This window comes from Rhodamnia argentea, chromosome 4, assembly GCF_020921035.1.
Source record: "Rhodamnia argentea isolate NSW1041297 chromosome 4, ASM2092103v1, whole genome shotgun sequence".
NCBI lineage: Eukaryota > Viridiplantae > Streptophyta > Magnoliopsida > Myrtales > Myrtaceae > Rhodamnia > Rhodamnia argentea.
Genome location: NC_063153.1, coordinates 19,768,980 through 19,784,875, shown reverse-complemented (window position 1 = coordinate 19,784,875; position 15,896 = coordinate 19,768,980). Strand labels below are relative to the sequence as shown.

General features: G+C 39.9%; 1 protein-coding gene across 1 annotated transcript; it reads right to left on the bottom strand.

Annotated features, from left to right (window-relative positions):
- Window positions 1-2,135: 2,135 nt before the first annotated feature.
- Window positions 2,136-2,602, bottom strand: LOC125314841. Its single transcript, XM_048278076.1, has 2 exons — window positions 2,353-2,602; window positions 2,136-2,251 (listed from the first exon to the last, which is right to left on the bottom strand). Exons 1-2 carry the CDS (start codon window positions 2,600-2,602, stop codon window positions 2,136-2,138), a joined length of 366 nt encoding a protein of 121 aa, XP_048134033.1.
- Between the last annotated feature and the right edge of the window lie 13,294 nt (window positions 2,603-15,896).

Genomic DNA, 15,896 nt, shown 5'->3' with positions numbered 1-15,896 from the left:
AACTTTATGTCTCATATTTTCCTCTAATCGCATAATACACCTACACCATGGATTCAAATCCACCAAAAAAAAAAAAAAAAACTCCATGTAAACTCAAAAGATTTGGTTGCTGTTAATAATTTTGGTACAATTCTCTACATTTTACTTCTTCTTCTTTTTGAGAAAATTCATATCAACACCAACATCTACCCAATATAGTCTCACGCACATGTCCTTTATTAGTTTCACAGACACATAAGGGTGCAATCTTCAACAAAAGTTGATGAATTAAAATAAATCAAATAAATTTCCGATGAATACCAACTACTCATCGGAAAAAGAAAGTTGGTAAGTAACTCCAATAAAGTTGCAATTTAATACAAAAGTCGATAACTACTGGAAAAGTTGGTATTGCCATTCGAAATCAATCAAACAAAACAAAATAGATGGCAACTTGGTCGGTGAAACGATATTACCTCTCTCTGGAACTAGTGGTAAATTGTAAACAATCAAATTAATGTTGGTACTTGAATATAAGTGTTTATTCCTTACTAACAAAATACCAGATAAGTAATTTTTTTGGGATCAGAAAGAATATTTTCATTTCATATGTAAGAGAGGTACATAATATTAAGATAAAAATGCCAATCTAACAAAGCAAGAAACTCTGAAAAATAAATTGACTTGGTACAGTCTGTAGAAGTTTGCTCATTCCACAAAGACGGCGTGTCATGGCTCCAAGCACGAATCTAGTGATGAGCACATGCCAAGATTTTCTTCTCCAGCACTAAAGCACTGTGCGTCTGGGTTTGTTGTTCCCAATACCTCACCGAGTAGCGACAGCACCACCACCAACAGGTTGAATGAACATAGAAACACGTCATAAATCTCAGATCTACTTGTAATCGGAATATAAGAGCACCCAAATCTAGATCTAACTCAAGATCAAGAGAGAAATCTGCAAAAAAGATTTCATTTGATCACAAAATCACGTTCAGATAAGTGAAACTTTGAATGGCCTCATAGATGTGCGAAGCGCTCGACTATATGCAGCAAGCACCGAGTCAGAGTGAGCAAGCAGATTTTTTCAAGGTGCTCGCGCTATGAACTTTTTAGCTGAGAGGACAAAACACTCCGCTTCCGTGACGTAAGTTGACAGCCTTGTCCGCGAAATCAACAAAGAAGTTTTGAAGATGAGGAGATAGGGAGATGCGAAGACAGAGAGGGAGAGGAGGAGGGAGAGGGAGAGAGAAAAGTCCCTCTCTCCCCGATATCACTACAGGAGAGTTGGGCGGTGGATTAGGGGAAGAGACGGAACCCAGGTCACTTTTCTTACCAACTGCAAAACTTTTCTAGAAATCAACGATTTTTCTTTCCCTCTTTCCCCCGAGGACATGATAGACCTGTCTCGGTGACCTTCAGTATTCTGTATGCGGGAGGTTTCAAGGAGAATGGGTAGTTGTTAACGAGGAAACAAAGGTAACTCATATGATTATTCGCTGCTTCGTACTAAATGCCAGAAAAACGGTAAAGACAAGATAGTACACTCAACATCAACATCGACAACACTTTTATCCTAAACTAGTTGAGATTGGCGATCGATGAACCTAAAAATAAATAAAATAAAAGTAATACCAATTGAGGAAAAAGAAATAAGACAAGATAGTACACTAATTACTAAACATAAAGAAATACTTGGTTTGAGTATGGAGAGTGAGAAAAGAAAAAAAGAATACTAGTCATTGGATGCAGCTTCCCCTTGTTAACCCAATTCCCCTATGGGATACCAAAACAAGCAAAGCTCTGGCTCTTGCTTCCTAGAAACTCAACATTTAGCTTAAACTTTCAGTCCCTAGGCCTAAATTTTTTTGTCAGGATTAGTTTTGGCGATTGGAAAGTGAATAGTCAATCAAGCGGTTAAATGAGAATAGTGGATCAACGATATGTTTAATGCACATCTTCTGGTCGATCTTCCAGTAGGCTTGTGTTAAGGACCCTCACGGTCATTGAGTAATAAGATGCTAGTTATGAGAATGATACTCAACTAAGCAGGAAGGGCTACTAACTTGATTCTTTCAATTGATAAATTTGAATTCCGTTGTCCCATGTGAAACAAAACAAGGAGAAGAATGCGCATACATATAAAAATCTCGACTTTACAGGAGGAAGATGGAGAAGGAGCCGGTGCTATCCATCCTCTGAGGTTTTGTTGCCACAAGGAGCACTTTAAGGGTCACGACAAGAATGTACAGATCCTCTGTTTCTGATTTTCCTGTTCCATTCCAGCTGTATAATGCCTCCAATGCATGCCTATCATCTAGTCGGCGAAGCTAATTCACTGTCGTGTGCTGTCCTTGCTACTAATAGAAGAACCATTCAAGAGGGAAGAATGAGAAGAGAACTTGGAAGCTGCCATGGACAAAGAGCAATTACCGGATAACTCTCTCTTGGGGAATGACATGTTTTCATGATGAGAGCAAGCAGTCGGCCGGTTGCCTTTTAACTTGTGAAATGCACACCCGCAATTGCGATGGTACGGCCTCCTCTTGATCTCCACATCATTCATTGACAGGCTTCCATCTACGACACACCAAAGCACAGTCTCAGCTGCTACAGTGGCCATTCTCTTCTCTTTCTCCCTTTGAAACTTTCACTGTGTTTCCTCTTATGCGTAGGCAATTTGAGATCAAGACTATTTGTGTCCAAAATTTTAATTGTGAATCAGTTGAGTTCCTTATGGAACATTTAAATAGAGTAGGAAGAGATGGACGATAACGAATTGTCGGAGTTCCCTAGGAAAGAGACCTTGGTTTTTGGTAGAATTCAAGAAATGTAATAATTTTGCTTCAAGTATTCTTGTCTGGTTAGTTAACTAAGAACGGAGTCTTCGAGGGTTTTCTTGATTCCTAACTAGGAGAGGCAGAGACAGAACTCTGGTAATATGGCTTCAAATGTCATATTGGCTTAGACTTCTCCGAGGAGCAGCGTCTGCTTTGATTATTTCGTTAGCCAAGTGAATCCATAAAAGCGTTATTATGGTATGTATTACAATGCCCGAGTTTTGTATGTATATTGGTATTACATCTTTGTCAATTTCTAGCAGCCAACCAATTATGTGGGTTAAATTTTACTTTCTCATAAGGGTATCTTATGAAAAACTTGTTCAATCAGCGCTTATACTCATTCACCTGAATTCATGTCAGCATATATGTTTTGATGCAAATTATTATGCCGAACACACAGTAGATGGTTGAGTTATCCCTCTTTAGCGTTTCCGCTAAATTGTTTCTTCAATCGTATGATTTCCTTTTATTATCATTTTTTCCTTTTTCGTTATATGAATTGGTAAATATCTGTTTTCTTCTGCAGACAAACTCATCAATAAATAACACCGCCTCAAGTGTAAGGCATCGACAATGAAGACCAGGAGGGCATACCTGTCAGATTTTATCGGGTATTTACTTCTTTTTATCTGTGGGTTAATATCACGAAAAAACTCAAACCGGTACACTTGTAACAAACTTACTCTAATTTATTTTTTGATCACGAAAAACCCTAAATTGGTACAGTTGTGATAAATTTACCCCAAACTATTTTTTTGACTAGAAAAAATCCTAAACTGTTACACCCGTGATTGATTTATCCTAAACTAATTTTTTTTACCACAGAAAATCCCAAAATGATATACATGTAACAAATTTATCCTCCATTAAATTGTGTTAGCCTCACGAAAATTCCACACCTATATACATGTGACAAACAGAGGATAAAAATCCCAAACCGATACACCCATCAATTGCCACATGTCATACAATTTAACACTTTAACGGTTAGATTTAACGAAAACTAACGACGGATAAATTTGTCACAGGTGTACCAATTTGGAGCTTTTGTGGTTAAAAAAATAGTTTGAGGTAAATTGTCTTAAGTGTACCAATTTGGGTTTTTCTGTGGTATTAACTCTTATCTAAAATAGCCAACATTGATTATTAGATTAAGTGATGGTGATCCATGCCAATACTAAGCTGATGAAGGGTGAAATCTCTCAAGTCGATAATTGTTTTTACTGACAAACAAGGAAGTATCAAGGCTGTACATACATGAGGTTAACCTAGACTTATTAGAAGAAGAATTATTTATGATGGTCTGAGAAAGAAGATGAATATTACTGTTTGACTTCTCAGTTCATCTTAGCTGGTCATCAAGAAAACCCAGCAACAATGCGCTTCGTTTAAACGACCTAGAGATGAGTTAGAGCATCCAAAGAACTTAGTCATTCCATAGATTTTGAGTATAAAAGACCATTGAACTGAGCATATCTAATTTTTCCATGTTCGTCTTAAATTTGAAGAAAAAGGAGGAACAAAGAAGATGCTTCCATAAATTTTCTAAAGTAGGCACTGTGTTTTACAATGGGTGAATTGACATTACTTATTCTCTAAATGGGTATTTGTCCTTGAGGAGCCATGGACGGCTATGAAAGGACAAAAAACAGAATGGAAAGAGAAAGAAATTCTTCCTGATTCCTAACCTTTCCTCTCCTATGTATTGACGAAATCTTTGAATATATTTTAAAGTTGACAAAACTATCAATGGTTTATATCAATCTTGATAAATGCAAGAGTTGTTTATATTTCAGGGAATATCTGCGTTTTGAGGACCTTTGACATGTTTAGTGAAAATATTCCAATTGACTAGGAAAGACCTATATGGAGCTTATACCATGGAGTTTAGTCTACAGGAACTACATCACTATTAAATTCGAAGTGTCTTGAGTAGATCAAACATACTACGTGGATAAAAGCAAAGTACTGCGGGGATATCAGGAGCGAATTGCGTGGATATAGGAAGTGTCCTGCGTGAATATCAGAAGTGTACTTCTTGGATATTTGCAGAGTACTGAAGCCTGAATATAAGCAGAAGCTTTGAAATATCGATATAAGCGGAGCACTTGTACGACCTACCACAACAATCTTGTCATGAACTTGAAGATTATTATTTTTTGAGATATTTTATCTCATTCGTTGACAAGTTGCGATCTGATTTGGATTCCTATCTTAGAACAGTTTGATTGACTATCAATTTTAAAGATTATCTAGGTAAGACATTCAATTATGCGTGGTACCTTTGATCGATTTGTAATTATCTCGAAGGCAAGATACGTTCCATAATTGAAGTACTTCACTTTCGAAAACCAAGATTTGATTGTATGGATGATCAAATATATGGGAATTCTAATTGACCGAACTCAACGTCTACTCTAATCTTCTCAACAATTGTCCAATGGCTAGTTTGGACATTGATCCTCTTGAAGATTGTCCAACAAGAAGTTTGGATGCTGAGTAGTATAAAAGAAGATCAAGGCCCCAACTTTGCTCATATTCATTTACTGTCTGATAGAAGCACTATCTTGCTTGATATAATCAAAATTAAATTTGCTTCTATCAACACTCTGTTTTACCTGGCCATCCTTATATCTAACTTGACATCTTCATTCTGCATTATCTTATCAAGTTCTTTGAAACCACCTATTCATCGCTGTATTCACCGCATATCCTGCTCCAAAAGTCCACTTCATTGCTCTGCTGAAGCTGCTTCGCAGGGGTCTTTTATACTAACTAACAAGCTGTTACTAGCAGGGAAGACTGAGAAGAGCAATTGGAAACTACCATTGATAGACAATTATCCCTCCATGGTTCTTTTCTGGGGTATAAAATATTGTCATTGTTAAAATCATGTCTCCAGTTTGAGCTTATCAAATTAACACGATCTAAGTTAAAGCGAGTACTCTCGCGAACGTCCAAGCTTTATCTTTGACTTGTTTGTTCGGGCATTAATTACTTTGTGAAAGCGCCGCTGGAGAATGGGGAATGCAGCTCGAGTAAAGCGTGCAGCCGCCAAAAGGAGAAAGCCTCAAAGCATTTCTTCCAAAAAGACCACTTCATGTGAAATGGACAGAGAGTTGTTCTCTGTGTCTTTGGACTCTTACACGTATAGACGAAAGAAACAATGTGAGGATGGGCTTGCTTCTCAAAAGATAAGGAAAGAACATAGTGAGGTTCATTCTCGTTCAAGGTGTTCACATTATTGTTATTATAAATATAGCCCCTCTTCATTAAATAATATAGCTGCCAATGAAGGAAATTGAAGGCAGCTCCTTGCAATGTCAAAGTTGGTGGGTCTTCATCATTAAATGCCACAGCTTTTTGGCGGAAAAGAGAAGAAGTGCGATGATGACAGAACTTGTATAAATGAAGCTCTTGGAAACGAGAAAGGCAGAACTCTCCTGAAGCAAAACGTAGGACCTCTCGGAAAAGGGAGATTTCTCGTTGTAATTACACCTGGGTGACAATTCTTGTGAGTAGAGCTTGTATAATTCTTCGAGTAAGATTTTACTAGGAATTGTGAACGGCTAAACACTGTGTGAGTTATTGGGTGTAATTGAGGGTAGGAAAACACCGAGAGTGTGTATGAGTGCTCTAGTGATTGTAATCTCGTTGTATCGCTTGTTTCTATAATGGAATCCCGTGCTACTCTCCCTGAGGACGTAGGTTCTGATATTCGGACCGAACCCCGTAAATCCAGTGTTCGATTTCCTTTCTTTTGTTGTGACCATTTTACTGACTCGCTTGACCCCTTTATTCTCAACAGCCATGTCTATCACAAGCACTTCGACAAGTGCCTTTCAACCTGTGCAGTCACAGCCACAACTGCGGCAATATGGCCAGCACTCAATCTCCATGTCAGTCAGTGATAAGCTTCCTTCCAGCACACACTGAATCATCATCTCAGCAACTAAGTATCCATTATCTTCTCGATCTCCCTTTTGTCTTAGGTTGTAGCGCGTATGTGTTTGACATAAAGTTGTAGTAACTTGGACGTTTTGAAAGTCTTGTACCAGGGAACATTTATATAGAGCTGGAAAGAGCATAACTTAGAGAGAATCGATGTTCTCGAGAGAGCTTTGTGATTTTAAAATTGCCAAGATTCTTGTTATGTGGTGTTCTTGTCAAGTTAGTTAACTAGTTTGGAATTTCCTAGGGATGCTTTGATTTCTTGCAGAGAGCGAGCAAGATCTCTCGGCTTGGCTTCTGGTTTTGAAATTTCTATTTGTAGTTCACGTCATAGCTAGCATAGATTTTTCCAAAGTGGATATTCTAAGTAGTTAAACATGGGATCTCAACAACTGTTTGTTTATGCTTGAAGGACAACCTTTAGTATGAAAAAGAGGATCTAGGCTTTGATGTTTTCGCTTGACGAGAAAGAAAATTCTATGAATTAGGTTATTCGAAAACAACTGTTCCTAGTTCTGGTAAGATGGTATCAACTAAATATAGGGCTATCGATCTTGGAACGCTATCCTTGGAAGTTGGAAGTTTTCTATTTTGTTATCCACTAAACGAAAGTGATTAAGCTAATAGGTGGAGGAAGACTACATGTATATAACTCCATTGTCAAGCAATTTTGGACATTTAAACATATATCTTTAAATTTTAAAAAAATTTGCATGGTTTTGCATGCAGTTTGATAGTAGTAGAACTTGATGTTTGGACGTTGGGATTAGGAGTTCTGAAGAGCAAGAAAATGATGCTGGTGGAATTTCTGAGGAGTTGGAACTTGGAAGCTATTCTAGCGTTCTTGGCCAGTTTGTTAGCTGAAATTGCAATGATGCCTTGAAACCTAATTGTCCTGTTCCTCTTGGTGGGGCAACCTTTGGAGTTTAGCAAATATGAGCAGCTTGGTTTGGCTAGCCAATGTTTGGTATGAACCAAAACACTGGTAAGCTTGAATGTTTTCTCCGCTTGGCTGTATGCCATTAGCCAATAAATGCCAAAATCGAAGAATTATATGGTAGAAGCAAGATTTGTCCAAAGCGATGTCTCCTTTTGTTTTTTTTTTTTTTACCAATTTGTTGGCAAAGTGAATGCTTACAAATGTTAGTTATGGTGAAACTGATGATCTTTTGTGTCGAGGACTCTATGTTGACTCTTTGTCTGTATTCGATGCATTTTACTTCCTTCGTAAACCACCTTCGGATACTATTCTCTTGTTCTAGGAACAATGCCTTGTAGATATCAGCAAAACTGCCGCTACAGTATTCTCCTGTCAAACCACATCACCAATGTTGATCTTCTTCAGTAATTTCTTGTGTCCTTTATCAGACAGGAAGAAGTTGGTTAAGTGAAAAATCTTGCTTCTTCAATTTTTAAAATCCTTATGTAATGTGGCTTTTTTTTTTCCTCAGTCACTTTTTTTTATCTTTAAGTTGATGCTTTACTAATAATTTAAATGATCACCCATCTCGCGTTTTGGAGAAACACATGATAATGCAACTTATAAGGAAATAAAACAATGTAGAGAAGAGGCTTACTGGGAACTGTTTGTTAGTTAAACAGGACAATCTGGAAATTTTAGTGAGACAAACAGGGAAGTTATTTCAATGGACCTCTCTGGTGTTCTCTTTATTTGTCCATCTCCTGTTGAAGTTAACTGACAAATTCTAGTGTTACCATATTTTAAGAAAACGGTCCTCTCTGTTGAATTGTTTTTCTTTATGAGATCAAGCTAGCTATTTAGTATGGTGTCCCACTGTCTTTGTTGCCATTGTTGCCACAAATTGGCAAGGAAGTTCACTAATTGGCTAACTTATGTGTCAAGTAAATAGATTTAAATCTCTATACCATGTAATAATATAAAAAGAAGAATTCGTTTACAATAGAGCCTGACAGAATTTACAGGAGGAATCTTGCAATGAAGCCTGTGCTGTCTATCCTCTAGACATTCTGTACCTTGAGGAGCACATAAAGACACGAGAAATAAGAAAGAACAAAAAGAACAGCTTCCCTGTTTCAAACCTTTTTCTTCTTTCCAAGAAAAGTACACTATAAGTGCCATAACTTTTGTACGGCATTCACTTAAGTGCCATAATTTTCAAAACGTTCACTTAAGTGCCATAACTTTCAAAAATCGTTCACTTGAGTGTTATGTTGACGTGAACGCCGAAAAAGCCGACGTGGCATACCGGAAAGTTACTGTAGAATGCCGGAAAGCTAACGTGGCACACTAGAAAAGTTATTGTAGCACTCAAGTGAACGATTTTACTCCGACATAGCACTCAAGTAAATTATTTTTGAAAGTTATGGCACTTAAATGAACGTTTTGAAAATTATGGCGATCAAGTGAATGTCGTATACAAGTTATGGCACTTCTAGTGTAATTTTTCCCTTCTTCCCTATCCAGTCCCTCCAATATATACCTTAATCTACTAGACCATTCTAATTTACTGTCAACTACTTGTCCTTGTTCTGAAAGAAGAAACGCCGAAAAAGCAAGACCGAGAAGATAACTTGGAAGGCGTCTTTGTGACATCCCGAAAATTCGACCTCTGTTTAATAGTAAAATCCAGTCTATGGAATGACTGTGTATTCCAGTTTGTTACTCAAGATTGGATATTAAGGAATTAGAAATCGGAAATTGGAAATTTCCCGGATCGTTGATCGGATTGGATTAGGTTTCAATTAATTGAGTAGTCGCGTTCTAGAACTAGAAATTTTTGTACCGGGTCTCATTCCGACTAAATCGGCTCGAGTTTGGATTAAATTACCCTTCGTCAGATTTTCGGACGCCTGAATTACCCTTAGATGTAAAATTACCAAATTACCCAGGCCAAAATTGGAAATTACGAAAATACCCCAAAGGTTTTATGAAGGTCAAGACAAAGCAATGGATGTTGTGGGCCCACTTTATCACTTCAGCCCCCTAGTCAAAATTTCTAGATTCTCTCTCTCTCTCTCTCTCGTACACAACCCCCCCCCAAAAAATCGACTTTCCTCTTCTCTTCTTGTCCTTCTTTCTTCATTTTTCTGGCAACAACACCCCCTTACCGAGCCACCATCTCATACTACGATCACCACAGAACTCTACCGTCACCATCGGACCACCACCGCACCACCGGAGTCGCTGGAAAGTCGGCTAGAAGAAGCTTCAGCAGCCTGCTCTGTTTCCGCCGGATTTGCCGCTGCTGCTTCTCCGTTCTGTTCAGCCATCCTCAGCCCAGCTCCGCCGTCCCCCGACCACCACAGACCTCCCCCAACGCCGTCCAGCCACCACCATGTCAAACCGCAGCCATATCACGCCGGAACAGCTACGAACAGCCCTGTTCTGGCACTATCTGCCATGTTTTTTGCTGCCTTGCCCTACACTGCCTATTGTTGCTGCTGCCGCTATTCCGCCATCTTCTTCAACCACCTCTGGCCACCACACACTCCCCTACACCCCCTCGGACCTTTGGCAACAACCCCACGAAGCTCCGACGCCACTAGAGCTCCGAAGCAGCCCCAACCAGCTTGCCTTGTTTCTGCTCCCCTGCTTTGTTCCGCCTGCTGCAGCTTTTGTTAGTTGCTGCTGGCGCCTACTCTGGCCACCACGAGCCACCAGCCGCCACCACTGATCATCCTCAGCTACCCTAGAATCCTCCCAACTCACTCCCGCCGCTCACCACCAGCTGTAGCAGCCAGAATAGCCTCGAAGAGCCAGCCTGCACTTGCCCTATTCTAACTGTGCTCTGTTTTTGTGGGCTGGGCTGGTTTTGTTGAGGCCTGTTTCGTGGGCCTACGTTTTGGGCCGAGGCCCAATCTGTTAGGGGCTGTGAAGTTGGGCCTTGTACTAGGCCCGTGGACCCATTAAGCCAAAAGTTTGGGTCCATGGTTTGAGGGTTTTGGTTCGCAATCCGTTTGAGCCCGACGTTCACACCGAAGGTTTTCAAGGACCGCTGCCGCATTCGCCTCACCCGATTGACTATGAGTTGACCTCTAACCCCTTGATTGTTAATTGCCTTCGGAGTTAGTTTAATTAGATTATTAAGGTGTTTAGATAGATTAATTAGGGCCAGGTTAGGTTAGAGACATGGTTTAGGTTAAATGACCCTAATTAATTAGGTTAGTTCGACTATAGCTAGTTAGGACTAAGTTACATGATTGATTGGTTATTTGGACTTAATCTTGTGTGGTTGAATTGTATGTTCATCGCCGGATTATTTGTCTACGCTTGATTTATGGTTCATCTATATTATTTGATTAAATACTTCAATGGATGGTGGATTGAATTGATTGATTGGTTGAAGGTTGACCACCCTATCTATAGATGTAGAGTCTAGTGGATAACGTGTATATCTATGTGATCATATGTGGGCATGGGTTGCATGGTTTGCATAAAAGAGGTTGTGGCCCGGTCTTGAGCATGCTTGTATGACATTTGGCTAAACACAAAGATAAAATAGGTTGATTGCTGATTGTGATTGAGTGGTCACACGATGGGACTTTTCCCGACAACGTCGTGCCGTGCCGTGTCGATCGGGGATTCCACGACTTGTTAAATGCACACTTTTACGTGTTATCGGATTGAGCGGATGCCGATCGCAGCTAATGACGGACCAAAACCCTTTTAGGAATTCCCGGTAGTTCCGTGTCGTGTCGATCGGTATTAGATGCCGTCGCCGGAAGTAAGGAACAAAGCCTGGTCCCGCCAATAGACATGTCGGTCGTAGTGTAAAGTCACACTAGTCGTGTGCAATTGGGCCGGATGGCCGTTAATAATTGAACCTCGTGTGGTGTCATGTGTATGCGATCGATGTGATGTACGTTGATGGTTATGTTTGGCATATCAAGCCAAGTATTGCATACCGTGTGGTTTTTAGTAAGTGAGTTCCATGTGATTGAGATATTTATGTTAATATGTGCTTGGGCGATAGAACCCTCTAGACGAATCAACACCCTAGCCGGGCTTAGACATTAACTCACGGAGATTTTTATCTCACACCGTGTTAACCATTTCAGGTCCACAAGGATGCAACGACCCATCAAGTTTGGGGTCCCGATCGACTAGTCCTACGACATTGTGTATCGTCCGGAACCGGGCACGAACAGGACTTGGGAACTGCACATCACCACGGTCCGGGTGGATGAAGGCTTGCCACATTAAGTGGCGCATGTCTTTAAAGCCTGGTTCTTGGATGATGGGGTGGAAACTTGGGGCCCACTCTGTGGACTTGAGAGGCTGCCCGACACGATTCCACCTGTTCCGTCTTGGGTTCGGATGGAACTCGATACGTCGAATGGTGAGATCATAGACCCCGAGCATGACTCCGACCCCGACCCCGACCCGATTGAGGAAGATATTGTTGAGCCTTCTTCGGAGCGTTTGTTGGCTTCCGATTGCGACCCTTCACCATGATTTCGAGGTTTCGTAGTCTTTTGATAGGTATTGAAGTGGATTTTTGGGGGTAGATGAGAACTTAACCCTACTTGACCCTCATACCCTTTTTATTGGTCTTAGAGAGCCGCCCTGAAGAATGGAGTTGTATTTGACCGTAGCTCAGTAGGATTAATAATCATCTGCTTTTGGTATTGTATTGACAGTTGATCTTGTATATGATTGATGTTGTTGATCTTATTTCTATCCCTACTGTTTTGTTGAGTTGGGAGAGTTCGTGTTTCCGCATCCGCGCTATGGTATTGTTGGTCAATAGCATACCTAGAACGTTATCTTTTACGACCTGAGACGTTTTGGTAGAGATGCCACGTACTCGAGAGTCATGGCGTGATAGCTGCATGCAAAGAGCAGTTGGTTGATAACTCCTTCCGGGGGAAGGATATGTTGTAGTGATGGGTGCAAGCAGTCAAATGACTTCTTTTCTCCTTGTGCAGTGCACAACCGCACTTGCGGTGGTATGGCCTCCGCTGAATCTTTGCATCATTTACTAACAAGCTTCCATCAAAGACACACCGAAGCATCATTTCAGCTGCTATGGTGGCCATTCGCTTCTCTCTCAGCGGTTCTTCTAGATCTTCTTGTTTGGTTTTGTGTATGTTGGTTCGTTTGAGAATATATCAGGTAATTTGTGAATCTTTCCCAAGCCCTGTGAAAGATTTATGTAGGATATGGATGGTGTCTGCTACTGGGTCATAGGAGTTCCCTAGAGAGTGATATGGGTCTTGGTTAATTTCAAAGAGAATTTTGAAGCTTTTCCAAAGAGCTTTTTAGGCCTTTGGTTAACTAAATTTGTTCTTTTTGAGAGAGAGAGAGAGAGAGAGAGAGAGAGAGAGAGAGAGGTGTTGGCTCAGGTGGGCTTGGCTGGCTTAGAGCACTAAGAAGTGAACTTCAAAGAGTAATAACGCTTAGGATGTATTCTCCAATAATATGTCTCTTTCTAGGCTAGTTCGTTAGCGAAGCGAATCTTTCCAGTTTGTTTTGGTGAAACCGGTGATTGTTTGTATGGATTTGTAGAATTCCAGGTTGAATTCTTGTCCTTTCTGACAATTATTCCACGTTCTTTCGTTATGCCTTTTAAGAATTGTTTCTTGTTCCATGAAAAATAAAGTGCTTGTGAAATTTAGACCAAATCGCCAGACGAGTATTTTTACAAGAAGTTTCTGCTTGGGAGCAACCATGCTAAGCCATTGCCTCATTGTTTTGTAATGGATTTCCTCCGATTACATGCTAAGCTTGATGTTTGGTTGCTGCGATTAGGAGTTCTTGAGAAAAAGAAAATGTTGCTGGTGGAATTTCTGAGTAGTTAGAAGCTATTCTCTCAAGTGTTCTTGGTCAGTTTGTTAACTGAAATTGCAATGATGTTTTGATTCCTAGTCGTCCTGTGACTTTTTGTAGGGCTAACTTGGAAGTATATGAAACTTGAGCAGCATGGCTTGGCTGGCCATGAGCTGACTTTGGATGCTCAGACTAGTCCCCAAGAAACACAAACAATTTTGAGCTTGAATGTTTTCTCTGCTTCGCTTGTATGCCATTGGCCAGCAAAAGCCAAAATCCAAGAATTATTTGCAACAGGAAAGATTTGTCCAAAGGGATGTCTCCTTCTTTGACCAATTTGTTTTTGAAGTGAATGCTTACAAATGTTAAGAGTATTCTCTTGTCGAACAACATCTCAAATGTTGATTTTTTTTTTTCGGTGGCTTCTCGCGTCCTTTTTCTGACAGGATGAACTTGGTTAAGAAAAAATCGTGCTTCTTCATGTGGTGTATGCTGGAACAACTTTCCTACGAACTTTTAAAAATTCGTCCGTGATGTGGTTTTTATTTTTCTCAATGACTTTTTCTTTTATTTGATACTTTACTAAATAATTAATGGTCGCCTATCACTCCTTTCAGAGAACCACATGATAATGCGAAGGAAATAAAACAATGTGGACAAGAGGGTCACCGAGAAATGTTTTTTAGTTAAACGGGACAATCTGGAAACATAAGTGACACAATCGGGGAAGTTATTTCAATGGACCTTTCTAGTGTTTTCTCTATTTGTCTATTTCCTGTTGAAATTCAATGGCATATTCTAGTGTTACCATATTTTTAAGGTCGCCTTGAATAGAATTGTTTGTCTTTGTGAGATCAAACTAGCTATTTAGTACAGTGTCCCACTGTCATTGTTGCCACAAACTGGCAAGGAAGTTTACAAATCAGCTCACTCGGATGTCACGTAAATAGATGGAACTCCCTATCTCATGTAATTACATGAAGGAAAGAATTCGTCCGCAAAAGAACTCTGGCAGAAATTTACAGGAGGAATCTAGCAATGAAGCTTGTGCTATTTATCCTCCGGAGATTCTGTACCTTGAGGAGCACTTAAAGACACAAGAAATATGAAAGAATAAAAAGAACAGCTTCCTTGTTCCTAACCTTGTTTTCTTCTTTCCTATCAATCCCTCCACATTAGACCTATCATCTACTTGACCATGCTAATTCACTGTCAACTTCTGTCCCTGCTGCTTACAGAAGTATGCTGACAAAGCAAGATTGAGAAGAGAACTTGGATGCTGCTGCGTACAAAGAGCAGTTGGTTGAAAACTCCTTCCGGGGGAACCATATGTTGTTATGATGGGTGCAAGCAATCGAATGACTTCCTTTCACCTTGTGCAGTGCACAGCCACAGTTGCGGTGGTATGGCCTCCGCTCAATCTCCACGTGATTTACTAACAAGCTTTCATCAAAGATGCGCCGAAGCATCATTTCAGCTGCTATGGTGGCCATTCGCTTCCCTCTCAGCGGTTATTCTAGATCTTTTTGTTTGGTTTTACGTGTATTGGTTCGTTTGGGAATGTAGCTGGTAATTTGTGAATCTTTCCCGAGCTCTGTGAAGCATTTATATAGGATATGAAATTGGTATATGCAGTAGGTCAGGAGTTCCCTAGAGAGTATTGGTCTTGGTTGATTTCAAAGAGAATCTTGAAGCTGTTCCAAGAGTATTTTGTGTAATATAAGGGTGTTGACCAGTCAAAGGTCAAAGTGCCAAAAAAGAGTATAAAAAAGAGAGAGAAAAAGCCCCCGTTAATTGAGAGTTATAGAAGAAAGCAAGAGAGAGAAGATCACTCAAAACAAGGAAAATTGAATATCGCCAAAGAGCCTTTTGGGCCGTTAGTTGACTAAATTTGTTCTTCCTGACGTATGCTGTTATTGTTAATTGCATGAGAGAGAGAAGGTTGGCTCTGACTTAGAGTACTAAGAAGTGAACTTCAAGGAGTAATGACGCGTAGTACGTATTCTCCAATAATGAGTCTATTTCTAGGCTAGCTCGTTAGCTAAGCGAATCTTTGCAATTTGTTGGCGAAGTGAATGCTTAAAATTGTTAGTTATGGCGAAACTGATGGTCTTTAAGTTGTATGAACAACTAGGACTCTATGCTGATCTTTGTTTGTACTTGTGTAGATATAAACAAATGTCTAGCACATGAATGAGAACAAATGCGAGAATGGCACGTGATAATGGACAATCATGTGCCATGCACATGATTTTCACCACACGTATGCCAGCTTATCAACCAACATAGAGATTAAGATATGTTAATTGACATTGGTATTCATCAATACAACATATTCAATAATCGAAATATGACGATGGATGATTGGTAGC